This window comes from Myotis myotis, unplaced genomic scaffold (genome assembly GCF_014108235.1).
Source record: "Myotis myotis isolate mMyoMyo1 unplaced genomic scaffold, mMyoMyo1.p scaffold_m19_p_15, whole genome shotgun sequence".
Classification (NCBI taxonomy): domain Eukaryota; kingdom Metazoa; phylum Chordata; class Mammalia; order Chiroptera; family Vespertilionidae; genus Myotis; species Myotis myotis.
In genome coordinates, this window is record NW_023416319.1 from 16,058,613 (window position 1) to 16,085,265 (window position 26,653).

At 46.6% G+C, this 26,653-nt stretch overlaps 1 protein-coding gene across 6 annotated transcripts in view; it reads right to left on the bottom strand.

Annotated features, from left to right (window-relative positions):
- Positions 1-7,175: 7,175 nt before the first annotated feature.
- WBP1L (WW domain binding protein 1 like) overlaps positions 7,176-26,653 on the bottom strand; it is a 57,850-nt gene continuing 38,372 nt past the window's right edge. For 3 of the 6 annotated variants that reach the window (XM_036336122.1, XM_036336126.1, XM_036336124.1), the window contains 3 exons: positions 22,493-22,595; positions 12,044-12,205; positions 7,176-10,760 (listed from right to left, as the gene is read on the bottom strand). In XM_036336122.1, the coding sequence (XP_036192015.1) occupies positions 10,012-10,760; positions 12,044-12,205; positions 22,493-22,595 (1,014 nt within the window). In that variant the 3' untranslated portion in view covers positions 7,176-10,011. Of the gene's footprint in view, positions 10,761-12,043; positions 12,206-15,561; positions 15,730-22,410; positions 22,596-25,256; positions 25,478-26,653 lie in introns of those variants that run through there. The other 3 variants (XM_036336125.1, XM_036336127.1, XM_036336123.1) reach the window with 3 other exon arrangements.

Genomic DNA, 26,653 nt, shown 5'->3' on the forward strand with positions numbered 1-26,653 from the left:
CTGAAGCTTACATTTCTAATGAGAACTAACAAATAGATAAGCATTTCAGAGACTCATAAGTCCTCTGCAGTCAATGATACCAGGTGATGGTGATTCGAAAAGAGAATGGCAGAGGTGGGGAGTGGCTACTGTAGACAGGTGGTAGGGGAAGGTGCAGAAGACGACTCGGGGGACAGTGCCCCTTGCTGAGGGAGCAGCAAGGGAGGAGTTCTCCAGGTGGGAGGTCAGGCTGGGGCAGAGCAGCAAATGAAGGGGAGAGTGTCCCTGATGAGGTCAGACTGGAGACAGGGGCCAGGTCCTATGGAGCCTTTAAAATTAGCAGGAAGGAACCTAGGTTTTTATCCCAAGTGTGCTAGGAAGTCACTGCAGGGTTTAAACATGTAAGTGGAAAGGTCTGGTTCATATTTTATTTTTTAAAATATATTTTTATTGATTTCAGAGAGCAAGGGAGAAAGTGAGATAGAAACATCAATGATAAGAGAATCATTGATCAGCTGCCTCCCCTACTTTGGACCGAGCCCGCAACCCGGGCATGTGCCCTGACTGGGAATTGAACTGTGACCTCTTGGTTCATAGGTTGACGCCCAACCACTGAACCACACAGGCCAGGCTGGTTCACACTTTAAAAAGATCATCCTAGTTGCTGAGTGGAGACTGACCTGTGGAGGGATGAGAGTGGTGGCTGGGAGGAGGAGGAGGCTGCTGTGCTGGCAACAGCAGTGGAGATGGTGAGAAGTGGTGGGGTTGAGTTATATTTTGAAAGTAGAGCAAGGGATCTTGTTTGCTTTGATGCAAACAGCCATTGGGTGTATGTACCTCAATGCTATGGCTTAGAGGGAATGTGTGTACTCCACAAACTCAACCCACCACTACCAACCACTCTTGTCTTGGTCCCCAGTGACCAGCAGGTCTTCTTTTCCTTGTCCTGTCCAGTAGACACTGCCAGGACAGGGCTTCCACAGCAGCCTTCTGCTAAAGTGCCAGGCTCTGCCCCTGCTCCCCACTCCCCAGGAAGTCTATAAATGCCTCACTAGAAAATGGAACCCAGCCCTGGCCCATGTGGCTCAGTTGGTTGAACATCATCCCATACACTGAGAGGCTGCCAGTTGGATTCCCTGTCAGGGCTTGATCCCCAGTAGGGGGCGTGCAGGAGGCATCAATGTTTCTCTTTCTCTCCCTTCCTCTCTAAAATCAATATAAAAACATATTTAAAAAAAAAAAAAAGGAACACAGACTTTTTCAAACCTTGAAACCAGCATCTTTAAGCCTTGGCCACTGGCCAGTCTGCAAGTGAAAGATGTCCCTGGAAAAACTGACCCTGCTCTTTAGCCTAGAGAGGCCCCAATCCCAGCTCCCTGGCGCCAGCCAGACCAGGGTCAGATCATCAACACCCTGTCCTTCCTTTCAGACTGGGGAGGGGCTCTGGAAAGACCAGCAGGGCAAGGCTGAGACCATGCTTGACCAAGTTCTCAGAGGGAAGGAATCAAGGAATTCATTGAAAGGAGGGAGGAACAAGGTTTCCCATTACCTCTTCCTTCAAAAGCTTTGTAAATCCAGTGGTAGTAGACCATTCCCTACTGTCCCCCCAACTCAATCCTGGCCTTCACTGCCAGTGACCCGGGGCCTTGCTTAAGGGCCCACAGGAGAGTTTGTTAGCCGCTGTGGCTGACCCCAGCCCCCATCACAAGCAGCTTGGAGAGATGTGGACACCACGGTGAGCTAATGGGAAAGGGTTAAAGTGGATATTCCCTCCCTCCTGCCCCACTCTGGTGCCAGGCTAGATTGGTTGGAGGAGAGTTAAGTATTCCAAATTTGTTCAAAATTTGAAAAGCATTTTGCAGGCTAGTGATGAACAGGTAAACAACTAGCGGAGGGTCTGTGTCTCTTATAGAAGCAGTGGGTGAGTGTAACTGGGATGGAAACATCTACTCCAACTGTTGAATCAGACCACGGATGGCAGGGAAATGAGACTAACCTTCCAATTTGAAGATGACAACACTGAGGGCCAATGGGGTGGGGGTGGGGGGGCGCTTGGGAGGGACTTGCCCTAAGCCACACAGCCATTAGGCAGCAGGGCTGGGACCAGAACCCAGGATTTCAATGATGCAGGACGAGAAGTAGCCGTGCTCTCCTACCTGTCCCATGTCCATGCAGAAGGGCTCAGGTGTCTAACTGGGGAGAGTACAAAGCTCAGTGTCCTTTCAGGAAATGATCTCATGAACTGATTCTTACCCAACTGCTCTTTCCCTGCCTGAAAGGCTCTTACCGCTTACTTAAATCCTCCCACCTGAATGTCAGTGAACCCCTCCTCCAGGCCATGTCTCATGACTCCTACCCCTCAGCTCTGTTCCCTGGTACTAAATCCCGACTGCATCTGAGCACCTTCCTAGGCCTAAAATGGGCGTGGTGTCCCCAAGAGACACTGTCTACCCCTATATCTCTGGAGTTCAAGCCTGAGCCCTCTCATGTTCTTTACCCTGCACATGGCCCCTGACAAGTAGGTTAGTCACACAAGAGGACTGGATTAAATGCTCTGAGTTTAACTGGCTAGTTGGTCTAGTGATAAACAAACTCCATCTCCTTGTGCGGAAGGAAGCCCAGACCTTTGGGTAAGCTGGAAGGTCTTTGCCAATAACCCAGTCACCTTTCCAGCCTCAGACTGCTCTTAACCAGTGAAGTGATGATAAACAAACACTAAACAAAACCAGTGCTCTGGGGCTGGTGGTGAGGAACAACCCTGATGTGTCATGTGTGCTGGTTACATGATGTGGATACCCCACTGTGACCGATTTCAAGCTACCAATGTGATGTCACGGACCACGGAGTTGGGAAGAGACGCACAGGAGCACTGTTTTTATCATTATATTATATAGTAAATACCATTTACTGCAGCTCGTAAAATTCCTGAAAATTTAGTAACCAGCTCTGTGAGCTAAGCATTGGCCCTCGTAGGAGAAATGAGCTGCCCTGTCCTTTAGAAGAGCAGCTCCTAGTTTGAGGGGAGGACCTCTTCCCTGGTAACCTTGGTGTGCAGTGTGGGTGGATGAGAGTGCATGATTGTTCTGGTTGGTCTCTTGTGGCCACAAAACCTGAAGCAATGAGGAGTCTTCTCTCCAGTCATGCTTATGGGTGTAAACATCCAACTTTATAGGACAGGAAGCCAATCGCAGACTGGGGTGGAGAGAGGACCAGACGAGAACCTGGTCACCCAGGTTCTAGTTCCCAGACTCTCTGGTTTTCCTAGCCCTGGATCTTGGGCCCATTGCTAGCTTCTTGAACCCTACTGTCCTCAGCTGTCCAGTGGGGTAACTTACCACCTGTGCTGCCCATTATCTGAGGCTCTGGTGAAGATGAAAAGCAGAAAGGGCTGTGTGAGTAGGAGAGTTCCACACCAACCGGAGTTACAGAAGATAAGAAGTCAGGCTGTGGAGGCAAGTTCGGTGTCGTCATTTACAGACCAAATGACAATGGGCAACTTACTTGAACTGCTAAAACCTCAGTTTTCTCATCTGTAACCTGGGTGACTGAGGTGTATCACCCTCAGAGTGTCAGTACCTCAATAAACACTGGCTTTGTCATTGCCTATATCCAGATCCACAAAATAAGTCCTTCTCTAAGGGTTTTATACAAACCTCCAAAGGCCACCAGCTTGGTCAGAAGGAGGAACAAGTGTGTCCAGATGGTCCATCGAAGGACAGGACCTCCGGGACCTTCCTCTGGCAGCGGGGGAGTGGGTAGAGAGCCCAGGGACAGACTTTTCATGGCTCCCGCACTGAAGGTGGTTTGTAACATTTTCCAGGGCTGGTTTCTTGAGACTTCTTGGTGAGATGTGCAGTGGAAGGCTAAACTGTGGTGAGGAGCTGGCTTGTACAAACTGAGGAGTGACTTCAGATCAAACATCCTCTTCTCCCCCTCACAAGCCACCCAAAGCTCTTTATCTCCTCAGAGGAAGGACCAAAACACTCTTGCAAGAAAAAGCCACAAAGACCCAGAGCTCTAACTCCTGACAATTTTACAATGTTTCCAAGAGGTTACACCTCCCTGTGGAAGTGGACGGTGGTCTGCAGCAGGCACCACCGCTGTCTCAGGCAGGAGGCCACTGAGCACTGAGGGGCTCTGCTAGGCGAAGCCTGGCTGGGCGTGGGGGCCTCGGAGGGCTTACGATAAGGCAAGGGGGAGGAGAAAAAGGGATAAAGTAGCCTTTGGGGATCTGGTGTCTGGTTCACCTTTCACCATGCTACTCCCCTGTTCAGTACATCTTTGAAAAGACGAGTTCTTCACGTGACACCAACATACAACTGTCGCACTGACTAGTGGACTGCCTGAGCTTTGGAGTCAACCGATGTGGGTTCAGACCCTCACTACCACTTATTAGCTGTGTGATCTTGGACAAGTGAATCAACAACTCTGAATCCCATTAATCAAGCAGGAATAATTACAGTCCATACCTCAAAGGGCTGTTTTGAGGCTGAAATTTAAAAACGTAGGTAAGATGCTTACACAAGACCCAGCATTGTGTAAAGTCAACAAACGAAACAATGGACAAGTTCAATTATTTTCATTACCAGCTTATCTCTCCAGCTTCATCTCCTGTCACTTCCCAGAATGCAATTATCTAGAAAGATTAAATTGCTCCTAGCTTTTTAAAAAAAATAAACTTAGACCTACCATGGTTTTATTGATTTGAGAGAGAAAGGGAGAGGGAGAGGGAGAGACAGAAACATCAATGATGAGAGAATCATTGATCAGCTGCCTCTTGCACGCACCCTACTGGGGATTGAGCCCGCAACCCAGGCATGTGCCCTTGACTGGAATCGAACCTGGGACCCTTCAGTCTGCAGGCTGACGCTCTATCCACTGAGCCAAACCAGCTAGGGCTGCACCCAGCTTTAGACATGACACCCACTCTCTCCTGTTTTAGACCTACTATGGGTCTGTTTGTTTTTGCACTTTTCAGCACCTGGCACATAGTGGGCACTCAATAATCTACAGACTGAACATTTGCCTGGAATTCCCTTTACACCTTTCTTCACCTGGCAAGCTCAGTTCAGGTCTGTTCCAGGAAGGCTGTCCTGAAGCCCCAGGTGGGCACATGCTCTTCCAGTGTCCTGTGCACCACATGCTTCATGGTACTTTCCATGTGCTACTAAAACTGTTTACGTGCCTTTCTTCCTCTCTAGACCATTAGGTCTTCTAAAGATATAGGTCTAGAGCAGGGGTGGGCAAACTTTTTGACTCGAGGGCCACAATGGGTTCTTAAACTGGACTGGAGGGCCGGAACAAAAGCATGGATGGAGTGTTTGTGTGAACTAATATAAATTCAAAGTAAACATCATTACATAAAAGGGTACGGTCTTTTTTTTTTTAGTTTTATTCATTTCAAACGGGCCGGATCCGGCCCGTGGGCCGCAGTTTGCCCACGGCTGGTCTAGAGCATATCTGCATTCCCAGTGTCTAGCACATGGTAGATGCTCAATAAATGCTCAACTCTTATATCAAGGCCACTCACCCACCGGGTGGAAACCTGTATCCCAAACACCTCCCAGGACCCACTGCCCTTTGCAGTAGGCTCAGCCAGAAGCAGGTTTCCAGCAGGTTAGGTCAACAGTCAGCCAAACCCACTTCCCGCTCCTTCTCCTGAGTGAAGCCATTTTTGCCCCCCCCCCCCCCCCCTAAAACAGAGGCAACTGGAGAATGGGGAATTTCCTGAAATTCGAGTTCATCAAAGCTACTCTGGTTTGTGCTCTAGGGCGTTGGTACTGTCTCCACTTGACCTTGGTCACCTGGGGGAGGAACTCAGTGACCCAGGCGTCTGGTGTGCAGTGATGGAGGCAGGCTGCAGACCTGGGCAACAGGGTATGCACGCCCCTGGCACACAACCTCTGAGTTGTACGTTTGTTTTTCTGCCACTCAGACATTCGATTAAAGACAGGAATGATGTACTCCCCACGTCTTCCTGTGGTTTTAGAGCACGGCTGTCTCCAGATGCTATCGTGGCTCCCCTGGGATTACGTGGAGGAGACCAACAGCTTAGAAAGAAAGAGGCAGCCACCATCCCACTTGAGTCACTGAAGGGCCAGGGCAGTGTCTTCTAGCTGAGGGTCAAAGATGGCGGCAGGGACATGTCTGGCTGACACTGGGCTCTTAGAAACAATAGTGCTGACTGCAGGGTAAACTCCAAGGCTAGGAAACAGAATGCTCTCTGCTCTCTGTCAGCACCCCCACTAGTGACTGCTCCACTTGGGGAGTCAGGAGCCCCTTCAGGGAGGATTCCACATCACCTTGCTCTGCCCACATGTAGGCTGCCCAAAAAGTCTTGCTGGGTTGGGCTGTTCCTTCCTTTTGAGCAAGGACTTAACATCTGACGAAGTTTAATAGGGCAGTCTTTAGAAAGTAGTAACCATGAGTCTTAGGAATAATCACTGTCCCAAGGTGACATGTTGACACACCAGTGGTTCCCCAAAAGTTTAAAAATCAGTTCTGAGTTCCCTGCCTGGTATTCGAGACCTCAAACTACCTCCCACGACTGCCCGGGGGTCTCTGAATCTGTACCACTCCTTCATCTCAATCCACCTCATATTGTTAACAATTGTCACATGGGTGTGCTTTTGTCTTCCCAAGTATAATTTAATTTCCAGAGGGCATAGGCCCGACTTATGTACAGCTTTTGCATTTTCCTTAGCATCTGGCACAGTGCTGGGCACCAAGTAGAAGAATCACTAAGACATATTTTGCATATTAAATTCCAAGGCCAAGCACCCATCCACATTTCTATCATAGCATTAAGAGGTTTCAGAGTACTTGTTTCCTTTTGAGGGTCATGTTTTAGCTTCGAGGTATCTAACAAAACAGGCTTCTGCTTTTTGGGGGTCTGATTTTAACCTGTTTGTGGAACTCTGCGAAGTATTCAAACATCAGACATATACCCTTGGCGGAAGAAGGGTTTCGGGGAAACTCCTCAGCATAAAGCGTGGCCTCAGCAGTAGCATTGCCTGGCTTGCTCTTGGCCCTGCAGTTTCTGCCTGGCCTAGGAGCCTGTCCTCAACTGTCGGGCGACTCTCTCAGCCTCTGTGTGGAGAAGGGAAAAGCGCTTGTGGTTAGGAATCTCGAGGCACGACTCCCTGAAGTCTGAAGTAGAGGAAAAAGGAACAAAGTGTTTCAAGGAAAAAAGCGCGTTGGGATTTTTGGGACTGATTTTATTTGGGCTTCTCACAGTGGTTAGAGCCACTCCGTCTTCAGAACAATCACAGCACAGGAAATGCGTCACCGAGACTGCCCAGAAAGGTCTGACCAGCTGAATCTTATTGCTTAAAATACACAAATTCACATAACTGACAAATGGTGATGTGCTGCACATAGGAATGTGTTAGCATTTGCAAATCTTCTGACTGTAGCACCAAACCCTCGACCAACCCCTTCCTTCTCATTCACCTGGAAAACCAGACCACCAAATCTCCCTGGCCCCTAACTAGTCCTTCAACTCCCCGTTTCCACCTCCCTTTGCATGCAGGCCAGCCTCCTGGAGCAGGGACAAGCTGTGACTGCTGGAATCAAGCCCCGCTCCCGGGTTCCATTACCCCGACTCCTGCCTTTAGGGTGGGACGCCGCAGTGAACCTTAACACTCAGACCAGTTCCCCACTCTAATGGGGAAGGAAACATGAGCGGGCCAGAATTTATCCATTTGATCAGTGAACTGAAGGCAGACTCATTTTGGTAAAACTTGATGTCCTTGGAGACACTTCAGTGAGTTGTTCGGGATTTTTTTTTTTTTTTTTTAATGGTGGAAGGAAAGGCATCTGAGGGCTGCTGACGCACTCCCACCCACTCTCGCTACGCACAGGCTTGCTGGCATGAGCTGGACCTCAGCAGAGGGAGGTAAGCCCTGTGGTGTCTGCCAAACCTCCTGGCAATTCTGGGCAGGGCTGACGTCTGGGCCACAGCTAGTCCAAGCTTGTCCCTGAAGATCCAATTAAGCCTTCGGTCTGGAGTTCCACCTTCACCTTCTGTGCCGAGTGGTTGTGAACACCCCCCAGGGGGCTGATACCAAGGGCCAGGAGCAGGCGAGGGAGGCAGACAGGTTCAGAGCATGTTTCCATTTACAGGGAACAGAACACAGGCCTCCACATGTCCACGGAGCAATGTGCAAATTGCAGTGATGGGTAGAGGAAAACCTCTACTTTGAGGACAGTATCTCTGGCAAACACGGGACTGCCATCGACAATGCTGCTGAATACACCCAAGTACACAGTCAGACAATTGTTCAGTAAACAGTAAATGCGTAAAATAAATTACCTTGAGAGGGCCATATCTGCTCCAAACATGTGGTAAATGGGAACAGAATGGCTGCCAGTCAAAGTATATTCACAGGAAAACAGGGCTGGGGGCTCACACACAACGAACACACACACACACACATACAGGTTATCCAAAAAGTCATTGTATCCGGACTTCACTTTGTTCAACACAGATTTTGGTTTCGTGGACTTCAAACGCAGACACGCATTCACCTCACAGCCTTGGATTTGTCTATTTTTGTATATGTCTATACTTTTTCCCTTTCTTATCATAAGGTCAATGCCTAGTCTAAATGTCATCGTTCAAGAGGGGGGAAGAACCAGACTCTTCAAATGAACAGGGCAGGGCAGGGAATGTTAGTTTCGGCTGCATGCTTTCTCCATTCAGATTATTCCCATCAAAGCTCCACTGGTTATCTGAGGCCGAACTGTAGTAACAAGGATCTTGTGGTCCTTCTGGATGGCTCCTCCGGCTCCTCCACCCCCTCCCGGGGCCACTCAGACTCTTTACATCGGCTACGATTAGTTACCCGACTCACAAGGGGAGGGGGGCATAAAAACCACAGAAAACCAAGGCAATTTCCCCCCAAGTGGTTAGTTAAAACAACAAACTTATTCAGAATCAAGAGAAAATACTGTGTGAGAACAGGCCTCTGGGGCTGCCCTTGCTCAGCACCACAGCCTCATTTGTTCAGAGAACAGTGAGACAGACAGGCCCACAGCCTGTGTGCTTGGGTTGGGGGAGGGCCCTGGTCACCTGTGGGCACAGACCAAAGGGCAGAGAGGCAGAAAGCTGCACCTCTATCCATCGCTGTAGCTCAGGGCTTCCTGTGCACCCATAGAAGGTCCAGAGATAGCCTTCACCCAAGCCGCTACACAAAGCATCTCCTCTGGCTCTTTGAAGGCCGAATTGAGAAAGAGCCGCAAACTTCCCTTTTCCAGAACAGAATTCTTGTCTGCCCACTGGTAAAGCTCTTGTTTTCAGCTCACTTTTGTTCTTTTTCTATTTTAAAAAATGAAAAACAAAGAGAAGGCAGTATAATCTTCTCCACCTGCACCAGTCTGCGGCCAGCCAGAACGTGCTGGGCAAGGGCCCTCAAGGATGCAGTGATGCATTGATCTCGTTACCTGGAATTTGGGAATGCAACAAACCCTTACCTATCTACCACACAGCTGCCCACCAGCCCTCATCCGCCCACAGGACTGGCCCAAGTCCGGCTCTGCAGACACTGGCATCAAGAGATGACAACCCCTGGGTCTCGTCCACCCAGGGCTGAGACCTGCTGCCTCTCCCAACTGACACAGCAAGGTTCTCTTACACTAATACCAGAGCAAAAATCCATTCCATCACTAAGTCACCTCAGGGCACAGTCTCAGCTTCCTTCCTTGGAGACTTTTTAAACACACAGTACCTCCAACCAGGCAGGTAGTGAAATACGACTTGAAAAGGAAAAAAGGGAGATGGGTGGGGAATGAGGAATGAGTCACAGAACCAACTTCTCAGCCCTCCACAATACTGTGCTTCTATGGGGGGCGGGGCATCCACACCCCAAACTGTACCTGGAGATGTAGGAAAATGCAGAAACAAAGGAGGAAAAAGAAAAAAAAAGACCAAGTGGCTGTACCACTTTCTTGGAAAGTCACTTAATGCTTCTCTCGTGGTTCTCCCCTGCCCTGGTTGCTTTGCCAAGTTCTCAGATACAGGCAGGGCCTGCTCTAGCTGGGGGAGCTGCTGCTCTGGGAGTTTGGGGAGTCCTGCTCATTGATGGTGTTCAGCAGCAGGCACGTCGGTGGCCGGGGCAGGTGGAGATGCCCAAGATCTCGGGCCTGCTCCTCGGAGGGCTGGCATAGCCCTTCCTCCTCGTCACCAGGGGGCCGCACGTGGCAGCTGTCGCAGAATTCCAGGGGTCCATCCAGAGCGTCGTCAATAAGTGTGCTGAACTCTTTGAGGTTGTCGTCGTGGTGGCCCCGGTTGCACACACACACCTCAATGCCCGAGTCACCCGTGAAGCGGCGATGTCTGCCAGGCGTCTTGTCCTTGCTGTCGGGGAGGGCGCTGCCCTGCTCGCAGCTGTAATCTTTCAGCAGCTCCTCCTTACATTCGGAATCTTTGTCCAGGAAGGCCCCAGGGGCCAGCTCCCCCACGTCAGCCACAGAGCCGCTGGGCTCCGTTCCAGGGGCTTTGGTGGCTGCTGGGTTGTCTGGCATGTCCATGTTGGAGGGCTCAGGGTCAGCGATGATGCTCGGGGGTCTTGTGCTGCTTCGGCTGGGCCCTGACAAGGGGCTGCTCTGGGCCCCCTGGGAGCCCCTGGCGGGATCAGCACCTGGGGGGCTGCCGCCTGCAGGGCCACACTGTGCAGACAGCTGCTGCTGCTGTAGTTGGAAGGCACTGTATGGTGGGGGAGGAGTTGGAGGTCGGTTCACCACTTCCTCATAAGGAGGTAGTAAATAGTTTGGCAAAAACCCTAAAATGGGGAGGTAGGGAGGAGAAATTATTGCACTGGCAATTGTTCTAGGACAGAGACATTACACATATGTCTCTTCCCACCCCAGCATACCCACTGAGTGACAGCTACAGCTCTTGATTGTGGGCAGGGCAGGGAGGGCTGTGGGAGTCACCTAATCCAGTGTCTTGAAACCCGAGAGCCCCTAAAGCTGCTTCATAGGCAAAGATTTCTGCCTGTATGGCCTGGAGTGAAGGCAGAGGGTTAGGAAAATGTGGTGGGTGGCCAAGAGATCATTTCTGTCTGGAATGGACCTGCTTCACATGCAAGCACGTCTCCTGTTTCACGGTCAGACTGTCCTCCATTTATGCCCCATAGGCCTTGGGGTCAGGAACCCTAACTTAGGACTCTGACCACTTTTTCTTCCCCCAACCTTCTAGATGTATACCATGAAGAGGGCCTTATTCTGGGAGGTTGTAAATCTGTGTTGTCTTTCACTCTAGTGTGGCTGGAGGTGGTCTGGAAAGATAAACCAAACCTCATCCTGACTCAGATCAAGAGTGGGTGGCTTACCAGTGAAGGGTGAGGGCCTGTCATCCAAGACTTATTAAGAACATGCCAGGTGAGTTATCTTTTCACTGTGCTGAATGTTTTGAGGCAATGATGATCTGATTGTTATTGTTAGCATTTATGGAGCACTTACTATATGCCAGGCACTGTATTAAGCATTTAACCCTTCTACATGTGAAATTCCACAGTTGTGATCACGTTTTTCTATAGAACACACTGCAAAATGGCTTTGGACAAGTTGCAGAGCCAGGCCTTCACCAACTGAGAGGTCATATGTATGGAAGCCCAGAGAAGTCAGGTGAATGCCCTTCAGTGAGTCACCGAGTTTCTTGATTCTCAGAAAGTCCAAATGTCACCTCCACACACACCTGCCCCTTTCATGGCAGCCTCTGCTCAGCATGATAGTAAACTAAATGGGAGGATTTCAGACAACTGATCTCTAAATCTCAATTCACTCACATCATACATCATCCAAATACCTGTCTAAAAAAATCTGCCAAAGCAGCAGAGACCTGGTGAGAACCCAGACAGCGTAGATGTGGAATGGCCCAGTGCACCCCCAGCACTGGCTCCTCGGTATAAATGTGACTGCCCCCTGTGCCTGTACTTTCAAAGCCTGCTCTGTGCTTGGCAAGGAGGCAAACCCCATGGCCCATAGGAGCCCTGGCCACCAATACACAGTCTGGGTGTCCTGGGCTCCTGAGGGTGGAATTGGGGGGCTTTGGGGTACGTACTGAAATAAAATGGCAGCGCTGAGTAATTGTGGGCTTCCCGGTAGGCAATCAGGTTGATTTCATGTTGCCGCTGCTGGGCCTGAAGGCGGTGCTTGGCTCGGCGGTGGTGGCAGACACAGCAGCAGCTCAGGATGATGATGATGGTCCACACCAGCCAGAACCCTGGGGGTGGGGAAGCAAGACAGAGAGGCAGGGACATAGTGAACACCAGCCAGAGGGCAGTCTCAGAACAGGGAGGCTCCCAGCAATGCCCACCTGGTCAACGCTGGAACTGTCAGGCCTCACTCAGTGAATTTACATTTAGAACCTGCATTCCATTTTCATAAATGTTTGTGCCGAAGTGAAAGACACATGGGATGGAAGAAGGCAGATTGTAAGAATGACAGTAAAGGAGGCCACTCAGTCTGGGGCGCCTCCAGGGGCCTTAGGGGAAGGGCAGAGTGCCAAGGCAACTCTCCAGCCCCAATGGTCTTCCCATATTTTAGGTTTGATGGCTATCATATATGCTCCCCTTTTAGGACAGTGTACTCGTCCTCTGTTAAAAGATCTCTGAGAGCCCAGCCAGTGTGGCTCAGTGGTTGAGCATCAACCCATGAACCAGGGGGGTCACGGTTCGATTCCGGGTCAGGGCACATGCCTGGGTTTCAGGCTCGATCCCCAGGGTGGGGTGTATGGAAAGCAGCTGATGGATGACTCTCTCTCATCATTGATGTTTCTGTCACTCTCTCTCCTGGCCTCTCTCTGAAATCAATAAAAATGTATTTTTAAAAAAGAGATCTCTGAGAAAATGCTCTAGCTTCTTAGTGTCCATCTTCTCCCACGAGGACAGCTCCAGGCTTACTTTTGCTGCTGACATCAGGCTACTCACCAAAAGCAAAGAGCCTCTCAAAATCGCCACAACTCAGCTGATTAGTAACTACAAAGGGGCCTCGGAGGGGCTGCCTGATAAAGCAATTCTTAGGGTTTTCCTGATATCATCAAAAGGATCTGAGGCTTTTCTCTACCATGTACCCTCCACAATGTAAGAATCCCTAAAGTTAGAAGTGGAAAATTCTAATTGCCTCAGGGCCATCTCTTCCCCAGGGAGTGCAAATGACTTCCTCAGCCCCTGATATAATCCGGTACAATTCCATCTCCTAGTCACACAAACACTCCACTCCCACCTCCTTTTGGCCTGCAGTTGCATTAGACTCGGGGCCATTAGCAGCCTCCCCTCCTTCCTCCCTGTTCCAGAGACGGGTAGAGGAACAGGGGAGAAGGCCCACAGCCCTCTTTTCTCCGGGTGCATTATTTCTTCTCATTTTCCACTGGTTCTTAGTTACTCCTCTCCAATTTTCAAATGTATACAAAAAAGCTTTCTAAATACTTTCTTTAATTAATGAGCAATTTTGTTTTAAAATATATATACACATGAAGGAACTGGAATGAAAAACACAAAAAAGTGACCTATCTTTAAGTAGTGAGTTATGACAAATTTTAATTTTCTTTCCCCAATTATTTTCTTCCTTCAAATTATAAAAATCAAAACTAAGTAAATTAAAACTTAATATATCTGTGATTAATTTTATTTTTGCAGGTTTTTATTTTAAAAATTAATATATTTCTGGGTAGATTTTCAAATTACTCTGGGAATATATTCATATAATGAAATGACAGGCGTCATTAAAAATTATTCATAGAGCCCTCGCTGGTTTGGCTCAGTGGATAGAGCGCTGACCCGCGGACTGAAGGGTCCTGGATTCGATTCCAGTCAAGGGCATGTACCTTGGTTTCGGGCTCGATCCCCAACGGGGGACATGCAGGAGCCAACTGATTGATGTTTCTCTCTCATCGATGTTTCTAACTTTCTCCCTTCCTCTCTGTAAAAATCAATAAAATATATATTTAAAAAATTATTCATAGCCCTAACCCAGGGGTGGGCAAACTTTTTGACTCAAGGGCCACAATGGGTTCTTAAACTGGACCAGAGGGCCGGAACAAAAGCATGGATGGAGTGTTTGTGTGAACTAATATAAATTCAAAGTAAACATCATTACATAAAAGGGTACGGTCTTTTTTTTTTTTAGTTTTATTCATTTCAAACGGGCTGGATCTGGCCCGCGGGCCGTAGTTTGCCCACGGCTACCCTAACCGGTTTGGCTCAGTGAATAGAGTGTTGGCCTTCGGACTGAAGGGTCCCAGGTTTGATTCTGGTCAGGGGCATGTACCTTGGTTGCGGGTATATCCCCAGTGGGGGATGTGCAGGAGGCAGCTGATCGATGTTTCTCTCTCATCGATGTTTCTAACTCTCTATCCCTCTCCCTTCCTCTCTGTAAAAAAAAAAAAAAAAAAAAAAAAAAAAATCAATATATTTAAAAAATAAAATAAAAAATTATTCATATATACTATTTTTAAATGATATTTCTAATATTAAATTAAAAAGCAGATTATAAAACAGTATAAAATATGATCCCAATTTCTGCTTTTAAAAAAAGTGTATCTAAACATCTAGGAATGATCAGGAAGTTAATCCCAAGGTTATTCCTGGATAACAGGTCATATTTCTGGTACCAGCTCCTTCATTTTTTGCTTATCTACATTTCCTAATTTTTCTAAGGTGAATGTACTTCTTTGAAATTAAAAAATGTATCTGCCCTAGTTGGTTTGGCTCAGTGGATAAAGCATCGACCTGCGAACTGAAGGGTCCCGGGTTCAATTCCAGTCAAGGGCACATGCCTGGGTTGTGGGCTCAGTCCCCAGTAGGGGGAGTGCAGGAGGCAGCCAATGATTCTCATCATTGATGTGTCCACCTTTCTCCCCCTCTTCCTCTCTGAAATCAATAAAAACATATTTTAAAAAATTTATCTGAGGACCAATTTGCAGGTAAGTTGTTATTAAATGAGAATAGATTATACTATTGTTCACTTATTGTCTATTCTGAATAACTTCAGATTTCTTTCCATTACAAATGCTACATCTAGTTTTTATCATCTGCTTTATAATTATAAATCTGTTTAGAATCTGTTAAGTATTTCCACATGTACTTCTTGCCAGAATGAGCTAGCATCATGTTTTTTTGTATGCTTTTTTAAAGGCTTCCTTCTCCCTACAGACAGACCTATAAATGAAGAGAATCCTGTTTTTTTTTCCATTTGTACCACAACACACTATTCTGAAAGATCCCACGGACATTTAGGGTGTGGCCTCAAGCAACAGCTCTTTCTGTTCCCCAGGGGTGTCCCCACTGAATCTCCCCACAAAGCCAGCCTTACAGGGTGAGATGGCAAGGCAGTACAGCTGCCAGGCTCTGGCAAGCTGTGTGGCACCTAACTGCTTGTGGTATGTGTTCAGTGGAACTTTCTGCAGAGCCCTGGCAACAGGAGGACAGGCAGAGGGCAATGGGAAGAGGAAATTTTCCCCATTTCCCCATCAGCAGACAGAAAAACCTCATTCCCAACCAGAGAACATAAACTTAATTTGAAGTTAGAAGTCTTCCTCCCCTTCCCAGATTCACTTTGACATTTGCTTATTCAACTTACATTTCTCTTCTGTTGCTGGATGACTGAAGATTAGACAGACACTGCTAGCGGAGCCCAGAGGATGGTGCTGAGGCCAGAAAGGAGCTCTGGGAGAGAACTGGCACCAGCTGCCATCCTGTAACATCTCCTCCAGGTCAATCTAGTCAGCTCTCACCCTCTTAGGTGGGACTGCATTGAGAAAGGCTCCACAAATAAGCACAGTGCATTCTGCTGAAGAGCCTGACTCCAAATGTATTTAAAAGTCACAAAGATTCTGGGCTGAACACTCTTTTTTTTTTTAATAAATATATTCTTTTTAAAAATATATATTTTTTATTGATTTTTTACAGAGAGAAAGGGAGAGGGATAGAGAGTTAGAAACATCGATCAGCTGCCTCCTGCACACCCCCCACTGGGGATGTGCCCGCAACCAAGGTACATGCTCTGGACCGGAATCGAACCTGGGACTCTTCAGTCCTCAGGCCGACACTCTATCCACTGAGCCAAACCGGTTAGGGCTAAATACTCTTTTTATCTATATTTCTCTTATTTTTCTGGCATATCCTTCATATTTCTGTGTTACTTGATAATTTAGAAAATACATTCTTCCATTAGGTCAGGGGTGGGGAACCTTTTTTCTGCCAAGGGCCATTTGGATATTTATAACATCATTTGTGGGCCATATAAAATTATCAACTTAAAAATTAACGTGCTATATTCGGTCAAACATTTAATTAACTCACTGGCAGGGCCAAACCAAATGGTTTCTTGGGCCCTATATGGCCCTGGGGCTGGATGTTCCCCACCCCTGCATTAGATAATCAACATTTAACTCTATTCTTTTTTTACTTCTTGAGTCATTTTTTTAGTTTCTTACGTGAAGGTAAACCAACTTTTAACTTTCATGCAGCAATATACATGATCTAAGGCAATAGTTCTCAGCTTTTAAACATGCTTAAAACACACACACACACAAAACAAAAACAAGCTTTTAATAGGAGGGAAAATCTCCTGCATCGGTTTTCACACTGGCCAAATATTTCTGGTTTTCCCTGCTCTAGGCATGTGGGTAGGTTGAACTTCTTACCCACTTTTTGATTGGATGAGGCATTGAGACTGGCTTTAACTAATGAATTGGTATTGGAAATGACACATCTTTTAGAGGCCAGGATACTTCTTGCTGATGTGAGACTCTCCATGAGTTTTTCTTATGCCATGGCAATTGGCAACATTCCAGAGAGTGACTTTAGGGTCTGTCTGGTCCCAGAGGATGATGAAGTGGGAACAAAGCTCCCAACCAACCTGCGGCATACACATACTATAGTGTGAGAAGTAAACCTGTTATTTTAACCCACTAGGGGTTTGGACTTGTTTGTTACTGCAGCATAACCTAGCCTGACTGATGCAATGAGTTTATAGGCTTTTCTGGTGAGAGAGAGTATTTAACCAGTTAACTGCCACGCGTCCAAAACAGAATCCATCCCCACTGCGTCTATAGACGTTTATGGTGTACAAAGGGTTAAAGGGTTCAGCAGCTTTCCCCCCCCCCCAATTGATTTTTAGAGAGAGTGAAAAGGAGGTGGAGAGACAGAGAGAGAGAGAGAGAGAAACATCAATGTGAGACAGACACATTGATTGGTTGCCTCCTGCATGTACCATGACCTAAGGATCGAGACTGCAACTGAAGTACGTGCCCTTGACCAGGATCAAACCTGAGACCCTTCAGTCTATAGGCCGACACTCTATCCACTGAGCCAAACAAGCTAGGGCAGATTCATCAGATTCGTAAGCAGATCCTTGATCCAGAAAAAGGCTGAGATCTACTGAACTATAAGTATAAGAGAAAAAGAGGGCCTTTTTTAAAAAAAGGAAAAATTAAGCAGGTCAAAGGGGACTGGGGGAAGAAAAGGACAACTGGATTACTGTGTGAACCAAAACTATGGGAAAACTAAAGTTGGGAGCAGAATGGGCCTAGTGGTACATATGATGACATAGTATTATTATAGTAAAGGTCCAAAAAAGACCTCTGATGAGCTGGTCCCACTTAATGGAAGGTAGAAGTCATACACTTAATGGAAGGTAGAAGGCATTCTAGTCTGACCCTCACAAAACGGATCCTCCTGGGAGCCATTCTAGTCAAAGCAGTGTCCTATCAACTTTCAAGGGGGAATATCCAGACTAGTCCTTAATGGAGTTGTGCCAATTTTTGATCTCTCTGCTAGATTTCACAAACAAGGAAGAGCTTAAGAAAGGAAAACTTAATGAAAGCGACACACGGTGAAAGACAGCATGCCCTCCTTCCCAAACACATACCTACCCAGAGAGTAAATCCCTCAATGACAACTTTGAAATTTGTGACCTCATGGTGGGGAGAATTTGTCATGCTAAGCAAAATGGAAACATGTTTTTAAAAACAATCAGAGTCCAATGTGCCCCAGAGTTCACAATAAACTTGAGAAAACACCACTCCCCAACTGGCAGGAAATTCCTCATTAGGAAGCCACAGCACACTGTAAATTAGCTCTCCTTTTACAGGAGGTAAGTGACCCCCTGGGCTCCTATACCTCTCAGCAGGAGCTCCTGCCACTACCACTGTGGAAAGGCCTGAATTTGGGAAATGACTTCAGAGGACTGGCAATTTATCTCAAACACCGGACAAGTTTCCTATAAGCATGACTGCAAATAGAAAAGAAAAGAGGCAGACAACCTGGGTACAAATCCCAGCTCACAAAACCATTTCCTAGCTTTGTGACTGATCATTTTTTTACTTCCCTCATCTGTACAATGGGGAGATTGATGCTCTCTACCTACTTGCTCACTGTGAGGAAAATTAGCTAATATATGCAAAATACTCAGAACCATGGCTGGTATACAGTAAGTTCCCCAGCTTATTATTACTACTGTTGTTGTAATAGGCATGGCTACAGGTAGGAAGGGTTTTAAATTTCCCTTTTAATCCATAAAAAAGCAAGAGTGAGGAACAAGTCCAAAGTCTGTTTCTAGGTTCTATTCTTGTCTAAATTCATTGGAAAACCAACCCATCTACACTGATCAACCTGCCTTTGTTCTGAAGCCCGGAGAGCTAGGGAACTGGGGTCTAGTCAGGGATTAGAAGAAGGCCCCAACTCCCCACTCTCCACTCTGCTCAGCATGGCAAGTGCCTTGGGCCTTCCTTAAGAGCAGCTCGACAATGGGTATCTAAAGACAGAATAAAAATTAAGAAAAAGGTTAATATGTGAAAAGATGGGGAGCATTAACTGGATTTGCTAATAATTTGTTTCATGTCATCTCAGGGAAATTCCACTGTCTAGAAACACTCCCCTGTGCCTCATTAAAGCCCCAACCAGGGAAAACTGATGCCTGATTGAAGTTCCCCAAAATTATGTTAGGAGCAGAAATTCCTAACTCTGACCTCTCCCTAGAAAGTGGAGCTGGGTGAATGGAAAGAGCCCTGGGATGAGAACTGGGATGTCCAGGTTCAGGCTCTTTGGCCTTGAGTATGTTCCTGGCCTCCCCAGGTCTCATTTTTTGTTGTTGTTGTTGTTGGTTTGGTTTGGTTTTGCTTTCTCTGTTCCATGAAGGGCATCTTTAGGTGGAAAGTAAATATGCACATTTGAGACCCTCCATGACCTGGGCCCATCACCCTCCAGCCTCGCACTTGGCATTCTGGATGGCTTTGGAGTGAGGAGCACTGACCTTCCTACTCAGCTGCGTACCCCTGGTCCAGAGACACAGGACGATACGTGTACCTCGCAGGGTGTTCTTACGGTGAAATGAGACGATGTGCATGAAGAACCTGCTTAGTGCCTGGCACTAGGAGAGTTCTGTGCATATTAGCACCCATGTTATCGCCATTTCTTCCCAGTCAAGCCGCAGGGGAAAGATTAACAATGTGATCCATACTCTGTTTTTTCTCACTGGGCCTTGGCCAATGGTGTTCCTCTGCCTGGAAAATCATTCTACCCTTGTCCATGTGTTTAAATCCTATCTACCCTTTTAAAACCCACTTCAAATGCTACCTCCTCCACGCAGCCTGCCCGACTCCTATCCAGCCAAAGCAAACTCTCCTTTGGACACTGATAGCAGTTCTGGCAAATACATTCCGCTCTCTACTTTGTGTTACAACAGGGGCACCTAGTCTTATCTCCTCTCTCTGTTAGGAAATGCCATTCTTGATGGCAAGGATTGTATCTGCCCACATTTTCCAACACAGAAGAGGCCAGAGCATTCAGCAGGAACTTGTTAGAATTGCAAATTCTCAGGTCCACCTCAGACCTATTGAATCAAAATATCTGGGAGTAGGGCCCAGAAAACTGTGTTTTAATGAGTCCTCCAGGAAATTCAGATGCTTGCCAAAGTTCAAGAACCACTGGAATAAGGGTTTGCTGAACGAATACATGATTGAATGATGAGTTAAAGTGCAAGTGTGTGTGTGTGTGTACACGCATGCACGTATGTGTGTGTAAATGACAGTCCTCAGCACACAGGAAAATTCAATTTCATAAAGATAAAAGGGTTTGTGCAAATGGCATTTTTTCCCCTTGAGGCCTTTTGCCAAGGATTTCCTGGCTGATATTTTCTTCCTTCCAAAGTAAAGAGACAAAAAGAATAACCCAAAGCCCATTGCTTTCATGGTTTAGGCAAAGTTTAGAGGCAATTAGAGGGAATAGGTTTCAAGGCCACAAAAAGTGCAGTTTTGATGAGAACTGAAACGGCACATTCTGACACTCAACCTCTTTTCTATACACATCAGGTGAAGGCCAAGACCCTAATAAGGAGGAAAACCAAAGAATTCTCAGGGGGACGGGACACTCTCTGGGCATTTCCTGACCAAGAAGCCATTCTGAGCACAGGTGAGAGGAAAGTTTTGCAGAACTTAGAAAGCATGAGCCAACTGATATAATGGTGAGTCTTTTCTCCTCGTCCAGATTCTGATTTCTATCTGGCCTCCCCTTTCCCAGCTGATCATAACTGGAGAGATAACTGGCCACTCATGCAGCTCCTCCTCTGGCTTTTTCAAGCCTCCCTGCCATCTGGGTCTCCCTGTCCCGCCACCCCACCACCCTGCCCTGGCTTCAGTGACCCGATTCTGGTGGCTACTGAGTCTGTTCTGCCAACAGCCCAGGAGGCTGTCAGTTTGAGATGGAGCCATCAACTCCATCCCTTTCCGCCACTGATGCGCCTGGGCCAGGCCCCAGAAAAACAAACTGTCAGCTTTGTGGCTTTTTGGCAGCCTGGCTTCAACTTTTGTTTTAACAAGGAGTGGGAGGGAGAATTTGAACCCTGTGGTTATCTGCATTTTAAAACATTTAAACAGAGTCTGTCCACCTGCTTGGCACTTTGTGTTCTCTAATAAGTCCCTCAGCCCCACCCCTTCCAAAATAGCAACAATAATTCTGAGCCTCCTTGGTGGCTGCTTATATACATGGGAGGACTGGGGGGGAAGGGAGATCTATCTTCTCCTTGGGAGAGGAGTCTGCACTTGACCCCCAATTGGGATTCCTCAGAAAGGCAGACATGTAGGTCCTCAGTCCTCGAAGGGGAAAGACCAGGGTGAAAAGAGGTCCTGTTTTGTAAAAACCACTCCCACTGGCTACAAGATCCTTTTGCATTTAGAGGGAGAGTCTTCCCAGCCAAGAGTCTAATTTCCTCTCCATCCCAGATAAGAGCCCTTCTAGCTGCCTTCTACCATATCACTCATGGGGGGGGGGGAATAAGGAACTCAGAAAGGAGAGAGGGAAAAGGGGGCAGGGGTGATGGTGGCAATAAGAGAATGGTTTGACAAACAAGTCCAAAGTTCATTCCTAAATGGAGGGAGTGAGGGGTGCTTAGAATTATCTGGAGAAGAGGTCTATCATTTCCTCTCTCAACAGACAGTTATGAGAACCACTGCAGTGATGGTCACCTGCCCTAAGGACTCTCCCACCCTCCCATTCTTCCTCCAGCATCCCATAGTGTCTTGTTTGAGTACCACGAAGATCAGAGTACAAAGTGTGTTAGTGAACAATATCACCACCCTTGGGCAACTCTGGAAGGTACAAGTGGTCCTGGCCTCAACCAAACCAGTGGCAAGACAAGGATTGTCTCCACAGGGCATTGAGCTGACAGTAAAAGGTTGGGTGCACTGGAAAAGCCTCCAGACACTTCAGCTTGAGAGCAAGGGGGGCTCCCTCTCTCCAGTAGGGCTCTGTAGGCAGGAGCTACAGAAAGATTATCCCTTTGAGAGGGACTCTCAGAAACAGAAGTAGCACCTTGATGCTCCATGGGGAGTTCCAGGATCTTGTAGTTCTTTTTTTTTTTTTTTTTTTTTAAATTGATTTCAGAGAGAGGAAGGGAGAGGGAGATAAAAACATCAATGATGAGAGAGAATCCTCCTGCATGCCCCCTACTGGGGATCGAACCTGTAAACAGGCATGTGCCCTAACGGGGAATCAAACCGTGACCTCCTGGTTCATAGGTCGACGTTCAACCAGTGAGCCACACTGGCCAGAAACCTTGTGGTTCTTATTTAAAAAATGGATTTACAGCCATTCACAGAGCCCAGCTCGGCATTCACAGCAGCTTAGCTGCTGAAACCTCTCTTCATAAAGACGGCAAGCCTGGGAGTCTGGGATGTCCATGGAAAGATCTAAGGTTATCCCTGCTTGGCACACACTGAAATGAGCATCAGAGAGAACACAAGCAGGAGTTTCTGCAGCGACCTGGTAACCACAGCCTCTGAAGAAGGCCCAAACCATATTCCTCAGTCTCTAGCCCACCATGTCCAAAGGGCATCAGAGCGCTCCTCCTCTACAGAAGAATCACTTCTGGAACCAGGAAATGGATTCTACTTGCCAACACTGCCCCCGAGAGAATAAGAAAAAGGCTGACCAGTCCACGGTTTTCCAATGACAATGAGCAGAGGCAGTAACCAGCACCTGGGGCTCCAAGAAACCTCCAGGCAAGAACTTACACCAGAGTTCATAGTAGTAGTTGCAGCACTGAGACTGTCCACAGCAGTGTCCTGTGTCACAGATGTAGCTCTGATTGTTGGTACCCACACAGGTTTCCTTATCCTAAAAAATAAATAAATAAATAAATTTAGCATATTAAATTACTTCTCATCCCCCTCTTTCTGGTCATCTGCTCACTCTCCACCAAAATGGTTTGTATCAATATTTATTCCATTAAGAAAAAAATATTAGACAGGACAGCAAATGTAAGCGGGGAGGGAGAATGGTTTATTAAAGGGAGAAGTGGCCCTGGGCCAGGAAGCTCAGTTGGCTAGAGTATCGTCTCAACATGCTAAGGTTGTGGGTTTGATCCCCGGTCAGGGGACATACAAGGGTCAACCAATGAATGCATAAATAAGTGGAATGGCAAATCAATGTTTCCTTCCTCTCTCTCTCTCTCTTTCTCTCTCTAAATCAATCAATAAATTATTAAGGGTCCACATTAAAAAAAAAAAAAAAGGAAGAAGATTCAGCACACACAGCTGACTGGTAAAGAGCAGAGTTCTTCTCAGACAGGAAAGGGTTATGTCACTTTCTTTATATCCAAGCAGAAACACTGGATATTCCAGTGCTATTTAAACTCAGCTGGTAACAAGGTGATGATTCTCCTGTAATTAGCAGTGGTTTTAAATAAAACCAGCTTTTCTGTGAAAGTTCCTGGAATAATTAATGCAGTATGGATTCTAAGATTAGGATTAGCATCTAGTTAGGCATTCCATCCTCCCTTCAAAACACAAGATCTCCAAGGTTAATTACACTGTGATTCAAGAAAAGGCTAAAAAACCAGCTACTAAATTCTTCACTTTTAAGAGTTGACCTGCTCAAGTGACCTAGTCCAAATTCAATTTGCTAGATCATGTTTAGCATACTGAATGATCTCTTAATAATCTGGACTGGATATAGGATTCATTCTGTCCCTTCCCAGGGACAGCTACAGAAAAGGTACTGATGGGTAACTATCTAGCAGTTTTTGCCAAATTCTATTCGCAGCACTGGGGAATGGAAATGGAGGTGAAAAAGATTTTTTACTTATATAATCAATAAAGAAAAAAATTAAAATTAAAAAAAAAAGATTTTTTTACACTTCATACTTTAAATATGAAATATCCCACCAGCCAACCTGAACTTCAGCCCAAAATGTTCTCTGGACCACAATGTATATGATGAGACCTATAAATCACCTGCTCTATCTGGCTTTCAAAATTTCTTTATTCTAAAGAAGTAACACATGGATTTACTGAACACTGTTTTGTGCTAAGCACCGAGCTGGGTAAGAGGACTATGCAAAGATAAATAAGACATTGTTCCTATCCTCAAGAAGCTCAGAGTTAAGAAGGGAAAAAACCCTGCTCAGCAAAGAAACTCAAACCACAGTATTGTATTTGCTGCTACTCAGGCTGACCCTGCCCACAGCACACATCCGGGCAGATGCCTGCCAGTGGAAACCTAAGTCACATGGCCAGTTCATGCTCTCTGGACCTGGCTTTCCTAGTCTGTCTACTTGGCCAAGGGTATAAACAAGCATGCCAGTGACTGTCTACGGGGATAGGGGCCAGAGAGCAACAATACAGGTACCTGAAGCCATAAGGACTAAAAACCAGATCCCTGGCTCAGTGAAGGTTTCCACCACACATCCTCAGGTGTTTCCTGGTCTTTAAAGAATCTTACACCCGCCCCCCCCCCCCCTCCCGTGTAAAGGGGTTTAGGAAGAAGAAACATGGGAAAGGCATTTGTAAACTCTGACAATGAGGGTTTCACAATATTGCAAACAATTCTTCCTATCTTTGCCTTCCTGTGTATACCATATACAGAATACAATCACCTGTGAGGCCTGGCACACATAGAGAAAGCAGATCTGTGCTCACTTTTGCTAGAACACACACTCTCTGACTTCAGAGTAAAACACTGCTTTCATAAGGATATCAAAAAGTTTCTCCCAGCCCAGCTGGCATGGCTCAGTGTTTGAGCATCGACCTATGAACCAGGAGGTTACAGTTTGATTCCCAGTCAGGGCACATGCCTGGGTTGCAGGCTCGATCCCCAGTGGGGACGGTGCAGGAGGCAGCCAATTAATGATTCTCTCTCATCATTGATGTTTCTAGCTCTCTTTCCCTCTCCCTTCCTCTTACTCAAAAAAAAAAAAAAAGAAAAAGAAAAAAAAATCTTAAAAAAAAAAGTTTCTCCCAAGCCTAACAAGCCTGGAAATACCATTCTTCTCACACTGGCTCACAAGAGCACAGTTCAAAATGTCCACCTCGTTTCTAAAAGGGGCTGTGCTGTCTATACCCTGGCACATTAAAGAATCCAGTGATACTTCTGCCTCGGGAAAATTTACCAGATGAGGTCCAGGCTCTGAACACACAGTAGCCAACTGGTCCTAAGTGAGGCGTGGAATGGAACGTGTTTGAAATCTAAACAAGTGGCATCCTCATGACCTACTGGTGTCAGCTTTTCTCTTGGCTCTTCCATCCCCTGAGGCAGGAAGCCTGATATAAACAGGACCCCGCTCTTTTCTCCAGGGAGAGCAGAACTGTAGTAGCATCCTTTAATCCAGAGTCCTCCAAACACTAACCAATATATCTCGCCCCCTGTCCTCCCTCTGCCCCCAGAGTCCCCAAGCTGTGGGGGATGGTTTTGATTATGGGAATTATCATTTTCTGCTGCAGGAGAAAGGAAAGATGGTGGGCAGTTAAGGAATGTGAGTATATAAGTGGGCTCATGGACCTTTAGCAAAGAAAAAAATGAAGATTGGGGTAGTGAGATGTCTTAAGGTGAACTCCTCCAGAGACAGAGAGACTTGCTGGTGTGAGAAAAAAATCCAGGTGCCTTGCATTTGGTCCCAGCGCTGCCACAACAGAGGAACAGAACTTTGGTTAAGCTCCTCAGTGGTCCTAAGACTTATTAAGATGCTCTCTAATGTCCCCTTCAACCCTAAGTAAGGCTTTATTATCCTACCCACCACCCACCCCCTCTGTCATAACAGCCTTGAGTCAACTCAAGAGCTCCTATAACCTCTGTCTCCTCTCATTCAAAGTGACAGCAAAGAACGGTGATGTGCAAATGCTGCTTGGTGCTTTCCACCCTCTCCTGCAAAGAGGAGCTTCACAGTGGGCTACCCAGTGGGCTCTCACAGACCACTCATGGCTCAAGATCTACTGTCAGGCAGAAGTGACTAAGAGTTAGTCAGACCTGGGTTCAAAACCCAGTTTATTAACTTATTAAGCCCATTATGCTTATTAACTGTGTGAGCGTGGGTAAGTTACTTAACTTCTCTGAGCTTTTAATATCAATATTATTTTGTGAGCCATTATTGCCAGCATGAAAGATCATCCAAACAGCACTTTGCATTCACTTAGAACTCTTGCAGAATAGTAAAGTTCACTGGCTGTTCCAGAGACACAAAAAATAGACAAAGAAACTCGAGAGCATGCAATGGAAAGTTCAAAAATGAAAAATTCTCAGCACCCTTTATGACCATCCTTTGCTTTTCTCCCAAGCATCTTTAAGCACTTTACACACATACGTTGTTCAGGCCAACTCTTGAGGAGTGACCAGTAAATATCCCTCCCACTCCTCTCTTTAGAGTGGAACCAGAGAATGAACTGCACTCTCCCTATGGGCAGGAGCTCTGTCTCCTTATCCTCCTCCCCCATCCCCAGTATAAGCACAGTGCCTGGCACACAAAGGTTTGCTGAAACAATGGCAACGCAACCATCATGAAGACAACTTGGGGTGAATAATTTAGCTAACGTATACTGAACACTTGTTATGTGCCAGGCACTGTTTTTTAAATGCTTTACAGGTATTCTTTTATCTGAACTTGAAAGCAACACTATGAAATGGGTAGTATCAGGGAACTGAGGCCAAGGGAGGCTAAGTAATTTGCCTCTAGGAAGTGGAGCAATCTAGTCTGTCAGATTGTAGAGCCTGAGTTTTTACCTATTATGAAGCTACAGCCTCCTTGGTTGAAGTTATACTTCCTCAGTTGCTTTTACCACTTCAGTTGCTTAAATAAACCCAATAAAAGCCCCAAATCAAATAAAATCAACATTTTGTCTTTGGTGGAAAAGATAAGGATCCTGTTCTGTGCAGCTCTTTGACTTTGAGAACAGGATCTTTCC